Source organism: Pleurodeles waltl, chromosome 1_1, assembly GCF_031143425.1.
Source record: "Pleurodeles waltl isolate 20211129_DDA chromosome 1_1, aPleWal1.hap1.20221129, whole genome shotgun sequence".
Taxonomy (NCBI): Eukaryota; Metazoa; Chordata; class Amphibia; order Caudata; family Salamandridae; genus Pleurodeles; species Pleurodeles waltl.
Genome location: NC_090436.1, coordinates 506,286,591 through 506,303,713, shown reverse-complemented (window position 1 = coordinate 506,303,713; position 17,123 = coordinate 506,286,591). Strand labels below are relative to the sequence as shown.

The 17,123-nt window shown below is 40.7% G+C and overlaps 1 protein-coding gene across 1 annotated transcript in view; it reads right to left on the bottom strand.

Annotated features, from left to right (window-relative positions):
• ADGRV1 (adhesion G protein-coupled receptor V1) overlaps window positions 1-17,123 on the bottom strand; it is a 2,003,619-nt gene that overhangs the window by 1,009,596 nt on the left and 976,900 nt on the right. The window contains exons 64-65 of the mRNA XM_069225272.1: window positions 7,366-7,598; window positions 4,965-5,113 (exon numbers count right to left, since the gene is read on the bottom strand). Coding sequence (XP_069081373.1) covers window positions 4,965-5,113; window positions 7,366-7,598 — 382 coding nt within the window. The remainder of the gene's footprint in view (window positions 1-4,964; window positions 5,114-7,365; window positions 7,599-17,123) is intronic.

Sequence of the window (17,123 nt, the reverse complement as noted above, 5' to 3'; positions counted from 1 at the left end):
GAGCCTGGATGATCCACATGCCACAGATCTACTAATTGGAAATCCTGCTTTACGGTGGTGACAGTTACTTTAGTTTTAGGCATAAGCTGTTTTTTAGCTTGATTAGAGAAGATGAGATCCCGAATAATGTTAAAATCCCCCTCCTCCCCATCAATCATGGGCCCTTCTGCCCCTACAGTGATTCTGTGCATCTGTATTATAGAAACTACCTCATCCCTGACCGCAGTAATTAACCAGGTTTAGAAGAGTCCCCTAAACTAAGACTTTTAACCAGAGCCCTCTGCCTCTGGCCTCCCTAATTACTTCTCTTACCTCTCAGTCAATGCCATTACCCAGACAGATCCCAATCCCTCATATTGCAAGCAGGCTGAGGCAAAATGTGCATTGGAATACTTCTTTGGGGATAAAAATCTTTGGATTATTGCTCTTGAGGTAAGTCTCTTGAAGAAAGATTACTTCTGGGCTGAATGACAACAGCCATTGTATCAAACCCCCATATTTACCCGTATTTAGACATTTATTAGAATTGTAGGACACCAACTTAAACTTGTGCATCGTTAAATAATGTAATTGTGCTTGCACATGCACTCATCACTCCACTCCAGTAAATTTCATCAAAGCTTACTTTTACCATGCTCATTTTTGCAGAATGTACACCCTTCACTCTGACACCCACCCTCTATAAAACCCAGTGACCCTTTGTCCCTCAAAACCCAGCGGGCAGGAAATTGTCCACATTATCGTTTGCCCTTGCACCCAAAAGAAAGGTGCCATGGTACTGCACCCTGCCTCACTTGTGATCCAAAAAGTCCCCATGTATGTGCTGTTTAAAACACTACATTTTTCAACTGTGCTGTGACTTTCCCTACAGAAATACCACCAAAAAAAGAGACAGAAAAAAGATAAAGAAGAGAAAACACAACACACAACAATCAATGTCATAGAGTAAGAGTCCAGACATTAGTCAGAAAACTCCTGAGCCTCTTAAACATTGGTAAAGATATGAAACTCCTTTCACCAGCACCTTCAATTTTGACCATTGTAAAATGGATGCCTGGGCACCTCGAGTTCGTAAGAGACCTGTTGCCCTTGCAAACCCCTTTTGGTGATGGATCGCAGCGGCTGACATATCTTAAATAATGTGGAACTGGGGCATTTCCGGGGTCAAGATACTTTTCCTCTCAATTGCTAGGATTGAATATGCTCTTAATTCTCAAGTTTTTCAATCTTGTTCTCCATTTGCCCCTTTTTCTTTTCGAGTTTGAGAAAAACCTTGCTGTATGGATTCCAGCTTATAGTCAAGATCTGATATCCTAGATTCAGCCTCTTTTGATCTCCCTGGGAACTATGAAATATCGTCCTCTATTTTAGATAGTTCCTCGTGGAGAATAGCAATCTCTTGCGCCTGCAACACCTTCAGTTCTCTTATCTCCAGCAATATGGTGTCAAGAATGCCTTTGACAGAATCCTCATAATTATCCTCCCACAAACAATCTCCCCCTTGTCCACTTCTGGGTTTGGGGTAGAGCTAGTACAGAGCATTATGGGGCTCCATGTCAGGCCCAGTGACATGATACAGGCACCTGTTGGGAGGGCTTACTTCTGGATATATTAATTGTGTACCTTCAAGGGTTCCATTTGGGTCATCAATATGCCTGCAGAGAATTTGGCTTGCTTGAAAAACAGCGGATACTCCTTAGGCTTCTTTTTACTTGACATCGCTGCTGCTATATTTCCTACTTCTGCTTTCTTATTGATATCCAATAATAATAATAAAGACACTGGAAGGATGCCCCGTGGCATTGGACTCGAGTTCTGTAGCCTCTCTCAGTTCTTCAGATTCAGGCTCCTTCTCACTACCACTCTGAGTGCTTGTCCTACTAGCATTCAGCATTGGCTCCGGTTTGCCCGAGCTGCCGCCAACTTGGCCTGCAGTGCACATCTTTTCACTCCAAGGGAACGGGTGGACGAAGCACTAGTGGTACTAGAGGCGGTTGTTGCCTTGAAATGTTGTCTTCTCCTGCTTGTATAAATTGTGCTATGTGACATTTTTACTTGTACTACCTTTTTGTCCCTGCTTATGCTTTTGCTACTTGTGGCCTCCTAGTTAAGGCTGTCAGTACTACAAATAGTCCTCTGGGAAGGCGGTCCTAAAAGGCATAGCAGGAGATGAGGCAACATTTGAGTACTATGTTGGCATTTTTCCTTCAAGAAGCACTACTTAGATATTACTCTTTCCCTTCGTACTCTTCCATTCATCAGTGTTGTTCCAAGTCACCTATCCCTCAGGGGCAGGCTCTCTATGTTCTCCATGACCCCAGATGCAAACGCATTCAGTGCAGTGTAATTGTATTTTTTAAGTTTGCACCACTCTTACGTCAAAAAAGTATAAATATGGGCTTTGTCTGTCAGCTAAAGTATTCATAGAAAAACCACAAAGTAACAGGCAAACTAGAAGAAACCAAAAATTACACCAAAAGATCAAACAATGAACAAGCTGTGCAATCTGGTAGCAAAAAAATAAACCTCACTTGTGTTAATTTCTGGGGTTAGCGGAATATTATTCTCACTTTATCCCTATATTTGCATACAAATGCTATCTAAAGACAGAAATGAAGAAGAAAAATGAAAAATTCAATGATTGTAAAGGATGTGAAGCATGTGTACCTGAAAGGGTAGTGGGGAGACGTTACCAACTATCAAACTTCTAGTCAAGAGCCTTGATCTGCGCAGACCAGTGCCAGAACACAGGCTCGCCATCCGCCATTGAAAAAAAATTAAGGGCATGTATTTTGATCAGTATGATGGAGCGTGCATCTGCCAGGGCCAACTGCACTCAAGTGTGTCATACCTATCACAACCTGTTCTGCTATAGTATTAGTTGTAAGCCCCCCATTTCAGGGCTATCCTACTTAAACTGTATTATTGGGAATGGGAAGATAGGGGGAGGATACAGCGGGCAAGCACATACAACTCTCCCTTTGTAGTGAGGAAACAGACACCTTGAATAGCTTGAGCTAGGTTAGGACATAAAGCAATAACAAGAAAAATGAAGAAGGTAACAGAACAAGATAACATAAACGCTAAGCCAGAACAGCACATGAAACAAAATATATGTGTCAGCTCTCTCCACCATCCCCTATCAGCTCAGAAAGCTGTTTCAGTGGGAGTCTTGATTTGTCTCCGGCTCTATCTTTAGTCAAGGCCTCCACCACTTGATGAAGACCAGTGCGTTTTGTTTCCCACTTCAGAGTTCCTCCCATCTTCTGGTGGCAGAGTTGGCAATGGGGTGGTGGGAAGGGTTTCAGGGGTAAATGAGTCCTCCTGAAGAGAAGATGTCATTGCTCCATGGGGGTCACCATCCATGGAGTTATCAGTCAGAGAAACAAGAAACTATTTGAGATCCCCAGGGTTCAAGAACTCCTTTGTTTGTCCATCTATCGTCACTGGCACCAGTAGAGCAGGTTTAAATAGGACATACTTGAGATCTCTACATTTCAGTTGCATAAAAAATCTCTTACATCAGACATTGGTGGCTGCAAAGTAATCCACAGAGAATGATGTCTGGCAGTCATCAATGAGAAGGAGTTCCATCACTTTTGTAGCAGCCAACAGGATGGCCCTAGTATGCAGGTGGGGTAGCGCAGAGGCTGTTATTTAGCACAGGTTGTTAGCCAGGGATGCCTGGTAAGACTGGACCCAGCTGGGCATGCTCGAGTTCCAAGGGTGCAGAACACTGTAAATGAAGGCATTCTGGTATCATGGTTGCAGGTGGATTACCATGGCAGACCTCTCCACCCCTTCTGGTTCTCAACAGATTGGAAATGTTCCTCTTTTTGCTCTGTCCCCAAAATCTGGAACTTTAAGGTGCAGGGATTCAATGTAATGCCCCAGTCCAGGATACGTTCATATTATGTTTCCACTGTGTCAAGCCATTGATCCATGTTATTAACCATGAGTATAGGGTGGATGTCTCCCATGATAAGAATTTTACTTCGGAGGTGAGTCATTTTCACATCCATAATAGTTAGCATAGTTCCAATGGCTGGGATGTATTTATGAAGTGTCTCCATGTCCTGAGAAGGGCTCAGGTTTGTGTTTTTCACTGACTGGTGTAAGTTTCTCACTGCCACTGAGATTACATGAGAGGCCTGGAAAATCAATAACTGGAGCAACCAACTGCAGGCCTACCGTGGACCAACCAGGTGGAAGGTCAGAGGTGACAATGGCTGAGTCTGGCCCGGGAGAAGGACACTTTCTGGGCATAGGGCTGAAGTTAGTCTTAGATTATACAGGGGAGATAGAACTTAATCTGCTGCAGGTGGAGAAAGGAGGCAGTGAGAGACACAATGAGAGATAGCTGCTGCTGGTGATGATATGAACTCCCCAACCTGAGTAGTCCTTTAACCCAGGACCAAAGGGGACATACATTGCGAACCATCCTAGTTTGTGTTCAGCATTCAAGGCACAGCTCCACTGCTATCAGCAAATCCCTTGTCAGTATAAAAAAAAAAGTATAAATATGGGCTTTGTCTGTCAGCTAAAGTATTCATAGAAAAACCACAAAGTAACAGGCAAACTAGAAGAAACCAAAAATTACACCAAAAGATCAAACAATGAACAAGCTGTGCAATCTGGTAGCATAGAGTATCATATTTTAGTGCAGGTACTATTAGAGCAGATAGTCAAATATGCCATATTTAGTTCTTCCACAATACAAAAATGGGAAACTCTTATCATTCCAATGCATGAACACGTAAGACATGATATATCGGGCTGCCGTATCTCCTGAGAGTAGCACAGAATGGCATTAGTCCCACTTCCCAGTGGTAGTGGATCTTTAGGTATAGGCAAGGGGGGCATTTTCCCACTCTAAATGCCAGGCACAGGATGGTTACGTAGACCAAACCAAGTTTTTCATAACGATGTTGAAAGCATGCACACCATCAGCCAAATGTACATACCTTGCACAGCAATAAACTGTGGATGAAACTCAATGATGCCTTCAGCATTGTCGCTTTTCATGATGATGATTCGGACTATAGAGGCGTTCCCTATTCCAGGAGGCTGGTCAATCTGAAGCCCATTTTCTCGAACAATAAAGTCATGATCGCTAGCATTGCAAAAATAAAACGCATTAGGTAAAGAGAGTAGTGATATTTGATTTTTTCAGTACAACTGTGTTATATTTGCCTCAACACTAGAGCATGATCAATGGAAAATATTGGCATAACTACTGTACTAGCACAAGGTTCCGGAGAGTGGCATAAGTAGTAGGCTTGAAAAACCAACACAACATATTTGCACCATTTTTATCAATAGTTTTCACTTTAATGATACACGATGCAGCAACCAATGTAAGCTTATATACAATGCCAGACTGGAAACCAAAAACAGCTCTAGCATGTTCCACACTGCCCAAGACTGCAATAGGCCGCAACAACATTGGAGCTATGGGGGCACGGTTAGGTCATGTGCTCTGAAAGTTATCTCCTAATCTGCAACTCACTGGGAAAATGACAGAGTGGTACTATGGCCAGTACGGTACTGCCTACATTCACTCAGAAAAACAGCTTTATTTTCCTGCAGAAACTCAAAGCAGAATTACAGAAAATCACGGTCTGACGAAGCAGCCTTAGAACTTTCTGGCTGACGCCCTTCAACAGAAAAACACTTGTGTTCCAGCCTGCACTAATGAGTGACGGCTCGCTTATCTCTACACTCAATATATACAGTTACAGCTATTGCCACAAATAATGTCCCCATTTAGAGGCTGGAGGGAACTGAAAATCCTCCAACATCCGAAGAAAACGTGCAGAGTAAAATCCTTCAACTGAAAGTCCTCCACCATAGGCATAGTACTGTGGAAGAAATTCAACTGGTGGAATCTACTCTGTATTTAGAGTCCCCTCTAGCTATTGAGCTATTGATTGATTTTCAGTCCCCTTCAGATTTTAATGTAAACTGTGCGTGAAGCTGTTTTGCTGAGCATTGCACGGAAATCCCAACGTGTGAGTTCTATCTTTACTGTGACATTGTGAGTGAGATAATTACATGTCGCCAAGTTGATCAGAGGACATCATGCATTAGTTACACTGTACTCAGTAGGTTAGCTAATGAGATGCCCGTTCCTCACAAGGATAACCATGAGTCTCACACACAACACAGGTAAAAAGAAGTCAGGAGTTGCATGGTGATTGCACTACAATTCAATGGACAAAATAACACTACTGAATCTGCCATTTCGAATACCTTTTGGTATGCTCTTGAGACTCAAAAACCGTGAATGATCAGCTACACCCCAAAGATTGCTAACTCTTAAAGCTTGCTCCCCATTCTAATTTTCACTTTCACTAATGCATGTATTCATATGAGTGCCATTTATGATTAATATATTTCACTTTTCTTCGAAACAGAGTGCATGGATTTGATTTAATCTAGCCAGCCAGAGGTGGGTCTTAAACACAGCTTACTCTTCAACACATGTTCAAATCCAAACTTCCAGCATTTGATATCACATTGCGATAGGTACCACAACCGTCAATGTTTGCATTTACAAGTACTTAATACCAGACATATACACAATCAGTATTCACCATGATAATATTTCTGCCCTGCCCTTCAAAACCAATTGCACCTCTAGCAACACCATCAGAAATAGTACAAAAACATACGAAGAAGCAAGTTCCCACACATGAACAGTGCTATACAAGTAGCAAAGACTTTGCCTGACTGGAATAAAAAATATACAACAAGGAAAAGAACAGAAGGCAGGTGTTCTCAATCTACACACCCAAGATGTGGAACAGCATACCTTCCTACAATTCAGAAATAATTCATAGATGTATTTCTTCAAAGAGCACTATCATGCCACAAAATGGAAATCAACGTAATACTAGCATTAATGTCAACAATCCTGAATCATATCCCTGGGCTCTCACCAGCTGTTTAGAGAAGATAAAAGCAATACATATTTTTGCCATATTTTTAACCATGTCCATTAGGATAGGATTTTTCCCATAATCCGGGGGCAGAAATCTACTTTGTTGTCATTAATCAAGAAAAACAATGATATATAGTAAGCTCAAGTGTTTAAATGAAATTAAAAGACATAATTTAAAGTTTGTTTGGATAGCAGTTCTGCTGCACTTGAAATGTAGGGTAAAATATTAATTACAAACATCTCTTATGAGACCAGATATTTTCATGCAACCTATATAGAAAAAATATTTATAGACATAAACAACAATATAAATATAAATCTACTGAAAAAAGCATTACCCCTGTATTATTCACAGATAATGGTTCATTCAGAGAGGTGCATCTTTACAAGTTAGCAGTGGTATACTCTGGCACGGCTTTTACCTTCCTTGGAGCTCTACTGCAGTGATTGATAAGAAAAAGTCTTCAGGACCTTCTGGGAGGTCATCATCCCAGATTTCCACTGAAAACCCTTTTACAGTCTCATTTGGCATAAAAAGAAGCTCTCCCACTTTTGCTGTGAAATCAGTGCCACTTATGGCAGTTCCATTTGAAGTCTGGTATCTCAGCCGTACCTGCCCAAAAGTGCCACTCAAGCGCTTCACTGTGAAATTTACCTACACAACAAAAAATAGTATTAAGAGAAATCAGCAAAAGTAACTGCTATAGCTATAGTAAGTAGCAATCGAACACCACTAAAATCTGAGCGTTCAGGTGGTGAATTTAATGAAGAGTCTTAAGCAAGGTGATCATGGCCCCTCTAACCAACTTGTCTATCAATTCAGCATCAAGGACGAGACTTACTTGGGTAAAAGGTCTTATCTATAAATTTAGCCCCCAAATATTCCTGGTGTAGCCACTCTTACCAAGCTAGATTTTTGACACTGACCAGAAAATATGTTAATAGCCCCTATTATGGTCTATTGAAAAATTCACTTGATTTCCATTCTAAAATCCAAGTCGTTTCTAGAACCATAATGTTAGTTATAACTTGTGGGGAGTGTTCCAATAAACTCCAGTTGTTCCGTGAAGTACAAGACAACTAAGGCAAATTCAATACTTAGCTCTATAAATTAGGCGTTACATAAGCATTGCGAACAATTGTTTTTAGTTACTGAAGTTTACTTCTATACATATGCGTATGCATTTGTCATGTGTACTATTAATGTTGTTTAAAATATGCTTTTTATCAGCGTCTCCGTCAGGTTTCTGAAACCCAATTCTTCACAGATTTGGAACTATGTACTCAGGATTTACAAATCCAGAGCTCATGTCTCACATATATTGTACATTTTCTCCTTTAGTCCTATGATTTTATTTCATTCTGAAAAGAATCCAGGAGTATATACTCAAATGCCTACATAGTTACTCAAGTGTTCATTTATGTGTGCATAAATATTCTTAAAGTGTGCATTTGTAGTTAAATATGTTTTTTTTTCTTTCTGAAAGTGAAGAAATTCCTCGCTGTCTGTAACTGCTAGTGATTATTCTTTACCCAGAGTGAGGATTAAGTCCTCAACTCTATCTAGGTTAGGAATGTCCAGTACAAATGTTTGTGAATGGACACAATCTGTGAGCCTTGAACGACTTTTCAAATCATCTGTGCCACGAATGCACAGTTGCACATCCATGTGACATTAACTGGAAAAAATTACATAGCAACAGCACTTGTTTAATTGTAGATGTCAGTAAATTAGATTGTGAATGTAAACACATGTAAGTACCAAATGTGAATTTATATTTAAAATTAGGTGCATCTGGCTCAAATCTCATTTGTCTTATTTTAAATACAACCAAAAACTTATGTATGAATGTATTACAATTTTATTACACGCGTTATTTTATAACTTTCAGAAAGGCGTGCTGTGATCTACAACACAAGCACCCAAAAAAGCCTTTGTTGGTAGCTTGTGACCTTTGATTACTCCTGCAATCCATCTGCTTAGAATGCAATCCCACACAAATAATGCCCAGTTTAATTTTGTTCAAAACAATTCAAAGGCTTCCGAATGCTTACATTGAAATGTTAACTTTTTTGTTAATAATTCAGCGCATATCAATTTTTCATTAGACTCTATTTTTCATTTGTCTACAATTCCTTTTCACATTCTTTTATTTTCTCCAAGTTCAAACTCGACTGTATATTGTATTATTACATCTTTAATGCATTTATAACCTTGTTGTGTGATTTTCTATCCTATGCACATTTCTTTATGACATATCATACACCCCAAAAGGGAATACTGGTGCTTCTTCACAGCAGTAAGACCAGGAAACACCAATGGAAGGCCTAAATGGTGGGAGTGTTCGCTATTCCACTTGATAAAAGAGCAAGCTTTCAATCTTACAGCAAAGTTTCAGCAAGTTGGGCTCAAGTGTCAGTTCTGATGGGACCCAGTACCCTAAGGCCCTACTATCCCATTAAGACTTTTTAAATTTGGCAACGTAGAACCGACTGAGAAGATGAGCAGTGATTAACTGATGGAGAATATCGCCCTACTCTGTCATACAGAAAGGATGGGATGGATGTAAAATAAAAATAGACTACTTGAAACAAACACATTTAAAAGCTCACACAGAGACAATGAAGCTACCAGATTTTGCCCGAATTTCACTAAAACGTCCTAAGACCAGAAAGGGTTGGAGCCATACCATTTTGTATCTAGTGGAATTTCTCAGTAGACTTAGATGAAAGATCCTGAATTCTAAGCATTACAACATTTATTGTGGGCTTGGATAAAAGATGCTCATCATCAAACCTTTATAAATAAAGTGTTGGAATAGGAGGAGTCTACTGAGAACCCTTAGTTGGGCGAAACAGGGTTACACAGTGGATGCAGTCTGTAGGTTAAATGGACTTCAGGTTACTAGACATTTTGAGGCTTTCATAGGGACAGGAACCATGAAAGAGGGCCACAAACTGATATCTTAAGCCATGGGTGATTTCATAATGTAAAGAACCTCTGTCTTAAAGGGGTTACACTTTAGGTAGTTTGAGCACCCAACAGACTCCACTGCCATTAGCAGGTCCTGAACAGAATTACCCCTCCCACCACACAAATCTAACAAGTCCTAAGTGTTGAATGCATTTGAAAAGAAGGAGGCCCCTTCTCCATGCATTAGGAAGGTCAGAGGAGTCAGGTACAGATTTAATACTTGGACTGGACAGAGATGATCCCTGAAGGATGGCCTGCACCCTTGACTCTACTTAACTTTACTATTTGCTTATTACCATCAAGAAAGGACACAATCCATCATAGAACATTGTCTCTAAAGCAGTCTTTTTTTGTTTAGTGATTGTTTAGGATTGGATTGTTGACTGAGTCGAAGGTAATTGACAGATCAAGTAGAATCATGTCTCCAACACCACAACATAAGCAATCATCTTAGCTTGTCAACAACTGAGAAAATAACTACATCACTACTTAGTCAGTACTTAGTCAGTACTTAGTCCTAGCCTGACGCTGCAACTAGAGGGGGTCCAAGAAGGCACTGGGCTTTGCTAATCTTTCCACTTGTGCCACAACACTCTCTCCAAAGTTTGGAATTGTGAGAGAAGGGAAAGGTTCCATGTTTTTTGGGGTTCTACGATGGTTGTTGAACATACAGCAAAAAAATGCCACTTTAAATTTACATTGGACTGCTATTGATATGAGCAAGCTGGTGAATATTTAAAAAATCATGAGTTACACAACTTCTCCAACCTTAAGCCTAATCTTGCATGGTCCAGGTTCCCTATGGGAAGCCATGGCCTTACTAGTGGCCATAAGTTTTTTCTTACCCAAAAGCCATGGAAACATAGCATGTTAAATTTACAGCTTTCCTCATCTAAGTCTCCCACCACTTGAATAAGGGAGTGGGGAGATCTCCACTATCAGAGTAATGTCATGCCTAATAAAATGTTCTTTGTTGATATGGGGATAATAACTCAACAACTTCCAAAGCAGACCCTACTTTATTTCATATTGCAAGGGAATTAGAGTGACATTTGAGCATTTGATGGAGGTCATTAGAAGAGACTACATACACTGGAAATCAACATTTTTGATGAGAACAGCTGTCTTTTAGTTTTGAGAATCAAATGAATATATTGAATACATTTATGCTTTTTGCACCTAAAAAGCACATTAATGAAATCCCTTTGTAAAGTTATTGATGCAGTCTCTAATTTCACACCATCTTCTTTCTCTTTTGTTAAGAGCTATTTGAGTGTTAGGAGTTTTTTTCTTTCACCATTTAGACATCAATAGACTCAACCATCATCCCAATAAAGGGAAATAAATGTGTGACCATTTTGATAGGTTGATTACTAGTAGTAAGGAATTTAGGATGGCCAGAAATAAGGGTGGTTACAGGACTATGGTGTTAGAAATGGGAGATTCTGGTTGTCAGAGTATGTACCCTGTACAAGCAGGAAACACCACTCTAGACAGGGTAAGTCAAATACACACTTTAAATTAACCCGTGCTCACCCTCTGGAAGTTTGGTACAGAGCAGGAAGGCTTAAATTAAGGGGTAATGTGTAAAATATTTGAGCAAAACACATGCACAGCAACACAATGAATGCACCACAAAAAGACTTCATACCAGTTTGGGAAAAATAAAGATTATTTATCTGAGCAGAATAAGACCAAAATGACAACCAATCAATATATACTTTGCAAATTATGACTGTTAAGAATATGAGAAAAACAAAGTGTCTAAGTAGCATGTAAGATGATAAACTTAGTAGTAAGAACGGGAGTCGAGGGAGTGAGAGACTCCAAATCTATTCAGGACATATTAAGGATTATTTCATCGTAGTGGTGGGGTTAAAATAGGGCCCCAAAAGGTACCCGATGGAAGGTTTACACTGGTCCTTGGGGACAGGTTGTGCAGAAGGCTCAGCTACCCATGAGTGTGCAGGACGGCTAAAGAGGACCTTGCAGGTGATTCCCAGTACCTCTGTTCCCTCTGGTGTGGTGTGGACCGTGCTGGAATGTCCAAGCGTAGGCAGGACATACTCAGCGGTCTGAGTGGCACGACACATATGTGGCAATCTTTCTGGAAGCCAGGCCACTCCCTCTGGATTGTGGTGAACTCCGTGTTGCCTCTGCAACATAGTGGACCACGTTTGAAGGGATTCCCTCAGTGCTGCAGCATCTGCATAAGATCAGAGATGTGATTTCCACAAGCAGGTCCAAAGTGGCCAGCTCAGTCGGAGCACCACAAAAGCAGGGGCAAATGTAGAGGCAAATACAACTGTGGGCACGGCGATCTCTCTAGGAGGGCTGACATGGCAAACCCAATCAGTGTCAATGAAGTCTTTTATGTCCCCGAGATGTCCTCGAACAGGTGGCAAGCCCTAGGAGAACACTTTAGGCAAAGGCAAAGTCCAGCTCTAATTCAGCACAGGCAAAGAGCAGCAGTTCGCAGGGTAACAGCCGAGCAAGGAAATCCTTCTGGCAATGTGGTGATGCAGATCCAGTAGAATGTGGTTACAGGTCCAAAAGTGTATGATTTTAAGGAGTCAGAAACCCAGTACTTATACCAAAAGGTGCCTTTGATGTGGAGGTAACTTCAAAGTCCTGGATCCAGACAACCAGGAGGGGGTAATCAGCTCTTTGCGTGGGGACAGACACTTTCCTGTACATGTGTGACTGTCAGCTCATCTTCACTCTTTCTGCCCAGGAAGGTCAATCAAATGTAGACAAGTGCTCAGGCACACCTAAACGTCCTGTGTTTGTGTCTGTCCAGAGGGAATTCCTAAAGTGTAGCTGTCACCTACCCCAGAAATGTACAGGAGACAGGCTGCAAAGCATACAAAGTAATAGGAGCAGAGAAATGCCCACTTTGTAAAAAGTGGCATTTCTAAAATAGTAATGTTAAGTCTGACTTTACCATTAAAGAGGATGTATCATTACCATTCCAATGATATAAACATGATGTAACTACTCCTTTCTGATCAGGAATTACAGGTTGAAATAATATTAAGGAATACCCAATGCTGGCTCATGGAAGGAGCAGGCTTCACAATAGTGAAAACACACTTTTTTATTACCTGGACATGTAAAACTTAAAAGTACATGTCCTGCCTTTTAATTACATGACAACCTGCCAGAGGGGCTACCGAGGGTCTACATTAGGGGGGGCTTAAATGTAATAAAAGGGGAGTTTTAGGCTTGGCAAGAGGTTTTAAATGCCAAATTGAAGTGGCAGTGAAACTTCACACACACGCTCAGCAGTGGCAGGCCTGACACGGGTTTGAAAGGCTACTTATGTGGGTTGCACAATCAGAGCTGCAGGCTCACTAGTAGCATTTAATTTGCACTCCCTGTATATAAGGTAGACCACTTTACAAGGGACTTACACGTAAGTTAAGTATACCAGTTGTAGATGTACCAATGTTATCATGTTCAAGGGAGAAGCACATTTGCGTTAACACTGGTCAGCAGTGGTAAAGTGCTCATAGTCCTAAGGCCAACAAAAAGATACAGCAAAAACAGGAGGTGAAATGCAAAAAGTCTGGGGGAACACCATCCTATGGCTGTCTGATCAAACATATAGTCAGGAAGTAAATTTGCGCAATGCTATAATTTTATGAGACTGTTTTTCCTGGAAACCTAAAATTTTTAAAATGTGCTGGTTTTCACAGAATGCAAAAGTTTTGAAAATTTAGTGGCCCACAAAGGTTCATAGATTCTTGTTAAAGGGTGTATAACAACTGTTATTTGATAAGTGTAACTCTCCAAAAAAAGACATCAAAATATACAATAGTATCACCTTACAGGTTGTAATCACAATCCAAATATTGCATAACATTTTTTTAAGCCCCCATTTGAATCACTGCATTGTGCAAACTGGATGGGCTATAATCACTCTTCTGATCTCACTGCCACAACGCCCCTCCTCCTTCACCAGATTCCTAACTACTTCCCACAACATATGTTCCCATAATCTCGTAAAGGTGTCCATTCACATTCACATCCAATGGTAATCTTAATTATTTGAAGTATTTCATTTTTTTTTAAAGGAGGGCTTAATTGTGGCAGAGCTTGGACACATCAAAATGAATGCACCAGGGATGTAAAGTATCTGAAATATGGCTGTATTGAAAGAAAAAGCCAAATGTATAGGCTTCTTGACTTTTGTCATACACCATGTATAATGGAAGTAGACATTTGATCGAATGTGGAGAAGGTTTGGGTAACCTTTACTTTATTCCTTTAGCTGCAATCTTAAAAATGATTACTGACCCAAGTGTGTTTATATGTCAGTACTGGTTATAAAAACAAAGTGACATCTAAATAGAGAGGATGCCAAAAGCTCTAATCCATTATTGTCAATGTTTCTACTTTTAACGCTTAGAAAATCAGATTTCCAATCCCTATACTTGTGCAAGATGCAGCCAATACAGTGATTTTCACAATGGTGGGGGACATATATCCCCAACTACAGACCACCATAATATTCCCATCTATAAATCTTATCATCCCAAATTGTCTATTGAAACAGCTTGTCACCCTTGCAGGCTAACTGCCCCAAGCCACAACAACACTTTCTGAGCTGATCATTCCTATGTCTAACTCACTCATGGGCCTCTAATGATCTTCTGGGCCTTCCTGCTTCTTTGTAGAATGGTTTTAGGCACAGTTCTGTGTCTTGCATTTCCTCTGGTGCATGCTCACAGCAGAGAGGGTGAGTGTTTCACTCTCTTAGCAATTACCTTACTTTCAAACTGGACTACATGCACCTGGGAGTAGTGTCAGCACATACGACAGTGGACACAGACCATGCTGTGAATTTACAGTGCCAGCAGTGGAAGTTGGTGACCCCAGCAGCTTTCATCAATCTCATAAAATAGAATGATGCACTAGTTAACCATCATTTTCCACAGAAAATGCTATAATTGTCAGTGAGCAATAATACAGAAGTATGGAATATAGAAGACGTTTCTGCACGGGGCATTTAGGACTGATTCAGATTTGCTTCCTAATTCCCATTCAGGTTGAAACTGATTTTTTGGCCTACAGTGGAATTACTAGTTGTGCTTTTAAATCACACTGCTGTTTGTTTTTCTCTGCTCATGCTTAAGCAGGTAATTCCGGTCAAAATGATCATGTAGTAAAAGGCTAGGCTTTGCTAATAAACGTAGCTCTATAGGGATGAAAAACTGAAAAAAAGGATTTCAGGCATGCTCCTCATGAGTGTCCTACAGCATTGCCATCAACACTAGAGGGTTTTCTGCTTTATCTTCATGTGAAGAATTTACGGTTTCATCCATTCAGTTAAGGTGCATCTTAAATGTTCTTAGTTTGAACTTTGCAAATTGGTTTAATTGTATTCTCAATATTATGAGATGCTCAGGCATTAACCACACTAACATTTTTTATGGTATGTTATGTTCTGTGTATATGGTTCTGTGTAAGCGGCGTGGGTGTGCAAATAGGTGACCGGCTGAGCAGAGTTGCTTGGTCAGTTTGTGGAAGTTTATGCGGTTATTGTGGTAAGTGAGGTCAATTTTGTTTAAAGCTTTGTATGTATGCATGAGGAGTTTCAAGACTGTTCATTGTGGATTGGGAGCCAGTGAAGCTCTTTGAGGTGCGGGGTGTTATGAGTGCGGGTGGGAGGTAGAGGATGAGCCTGGCCACTGAGTTTTGTATTGCCTGGAGTCTTCTGGTCAATTGCATATTGAATCTAGAACAGAGTGCATTGCCATAGTCTAACTTGCTGGTAATGAGGACCTGGATGACGGTTCTGTCTGTCTTGGTGGGGAGCCATTTGAAGATCTTCTGGAGCATCTTTAGTGTGTGGAAGCAGGAAACAGAGACTGCATTAATTTGGCTGGTCTTGGTGACTTTGTTGTTGATTACTGGTCCGAGCTTCATATTGTGGGTTGCTGAGAGTGGTATCCGTCCGATTTCAGCAGGCCACTAGGTAGCGTTCCAAAGTGAGGTGTCTTTGCTGAAGATTACAACTTCCGTCTCGTCTGTGTTGAGCTTCAGGGATTGGTGTTCTTCTGTTTGACGACTTCGGACATGCAAGTTGAGAAACTGGTCTGGGTATTGGCATCTTGTCAGAGAAGGAGAGGATGAGCTGATTGTCATCAGCATAGGTTATCATGTTGCTTCTGTGGGTGCAGATGATGTTGGCGAGTAGGGTCATGTAGCCATTGAACAGAGTGCCGCTTAGTGAGTATTCTTATGGAATTCCACAGACTAAGTTGTCAGCATCCGAGGTGAAGGAAGCCAGGCTGACTGACCGGATGTGGCCTGTCATGAAGGAGCAAATCCAGCAAAATGTGGGGCCTTGGATGCTAGCTTCATGTAGTCATTGGATTTGGATAGAGTGGGAGACGGTGTTGAAGGCAGCAGAAAGATCAAGTAGGATGAGGGTGTCTGCGTCATTAGGGGTGAGCGCAAATCGCTCCATCCCTCTTCTAATCGCTCTCTCAGGGGATTTTAACCATGCCCATGTTACATCCGTCACTTTCATTGGTTCGTGGGCTTGCCTTTTAAAATCCGCTTGTTTTCATTCGTGAAAGTCATCCATACGTCATGCCTTTTCTGGTTTTTAGAGCTTCTCAAGAGCACGGGTAAACTACTGGAAACATACGAGGCTCCTTGTTTTCCGTATGGTTTCTGGACTACTTTTTCCATTTATGTCACAGAGTGATCGGGCTGTGTTTTACACACCACTATCATGCTCGTTTTTTTTATTTTTTTTATTGAATGTGACAAGAAAAATCTGGTTATGAGTTTACAACGCTAATAGCTCTAACTCTGCGAGATGCGAGACCCGTTGCTTTGCAAATGTTTGTTTTTTATTGCTGATCATGTGTTATTTTGTGCGGCACAAAAGAAAACAGGGAGCTTGTGAAGTTCCAACTCACCCATGTAGACTATGTGTATACAGCTTAATGATTGCTACCGGAATATCATGGTCAGAATTTTGCTGACATAAAAATAATTTTCTACCTACAAACATTTTGCAGCACTTGAGTTAATAATAGAAAATCTATACCAAATGCGATCATGTTTTGTGAACGATAGGGAGAAGGCAATATGTCCATAAAAAGATATTTAGCTGTACACTAATTTGACATAGAACCTTCAAATTAAATTCATTGGCTAGAAGTTGCAGAGGAAGTGGCATAGGATTTC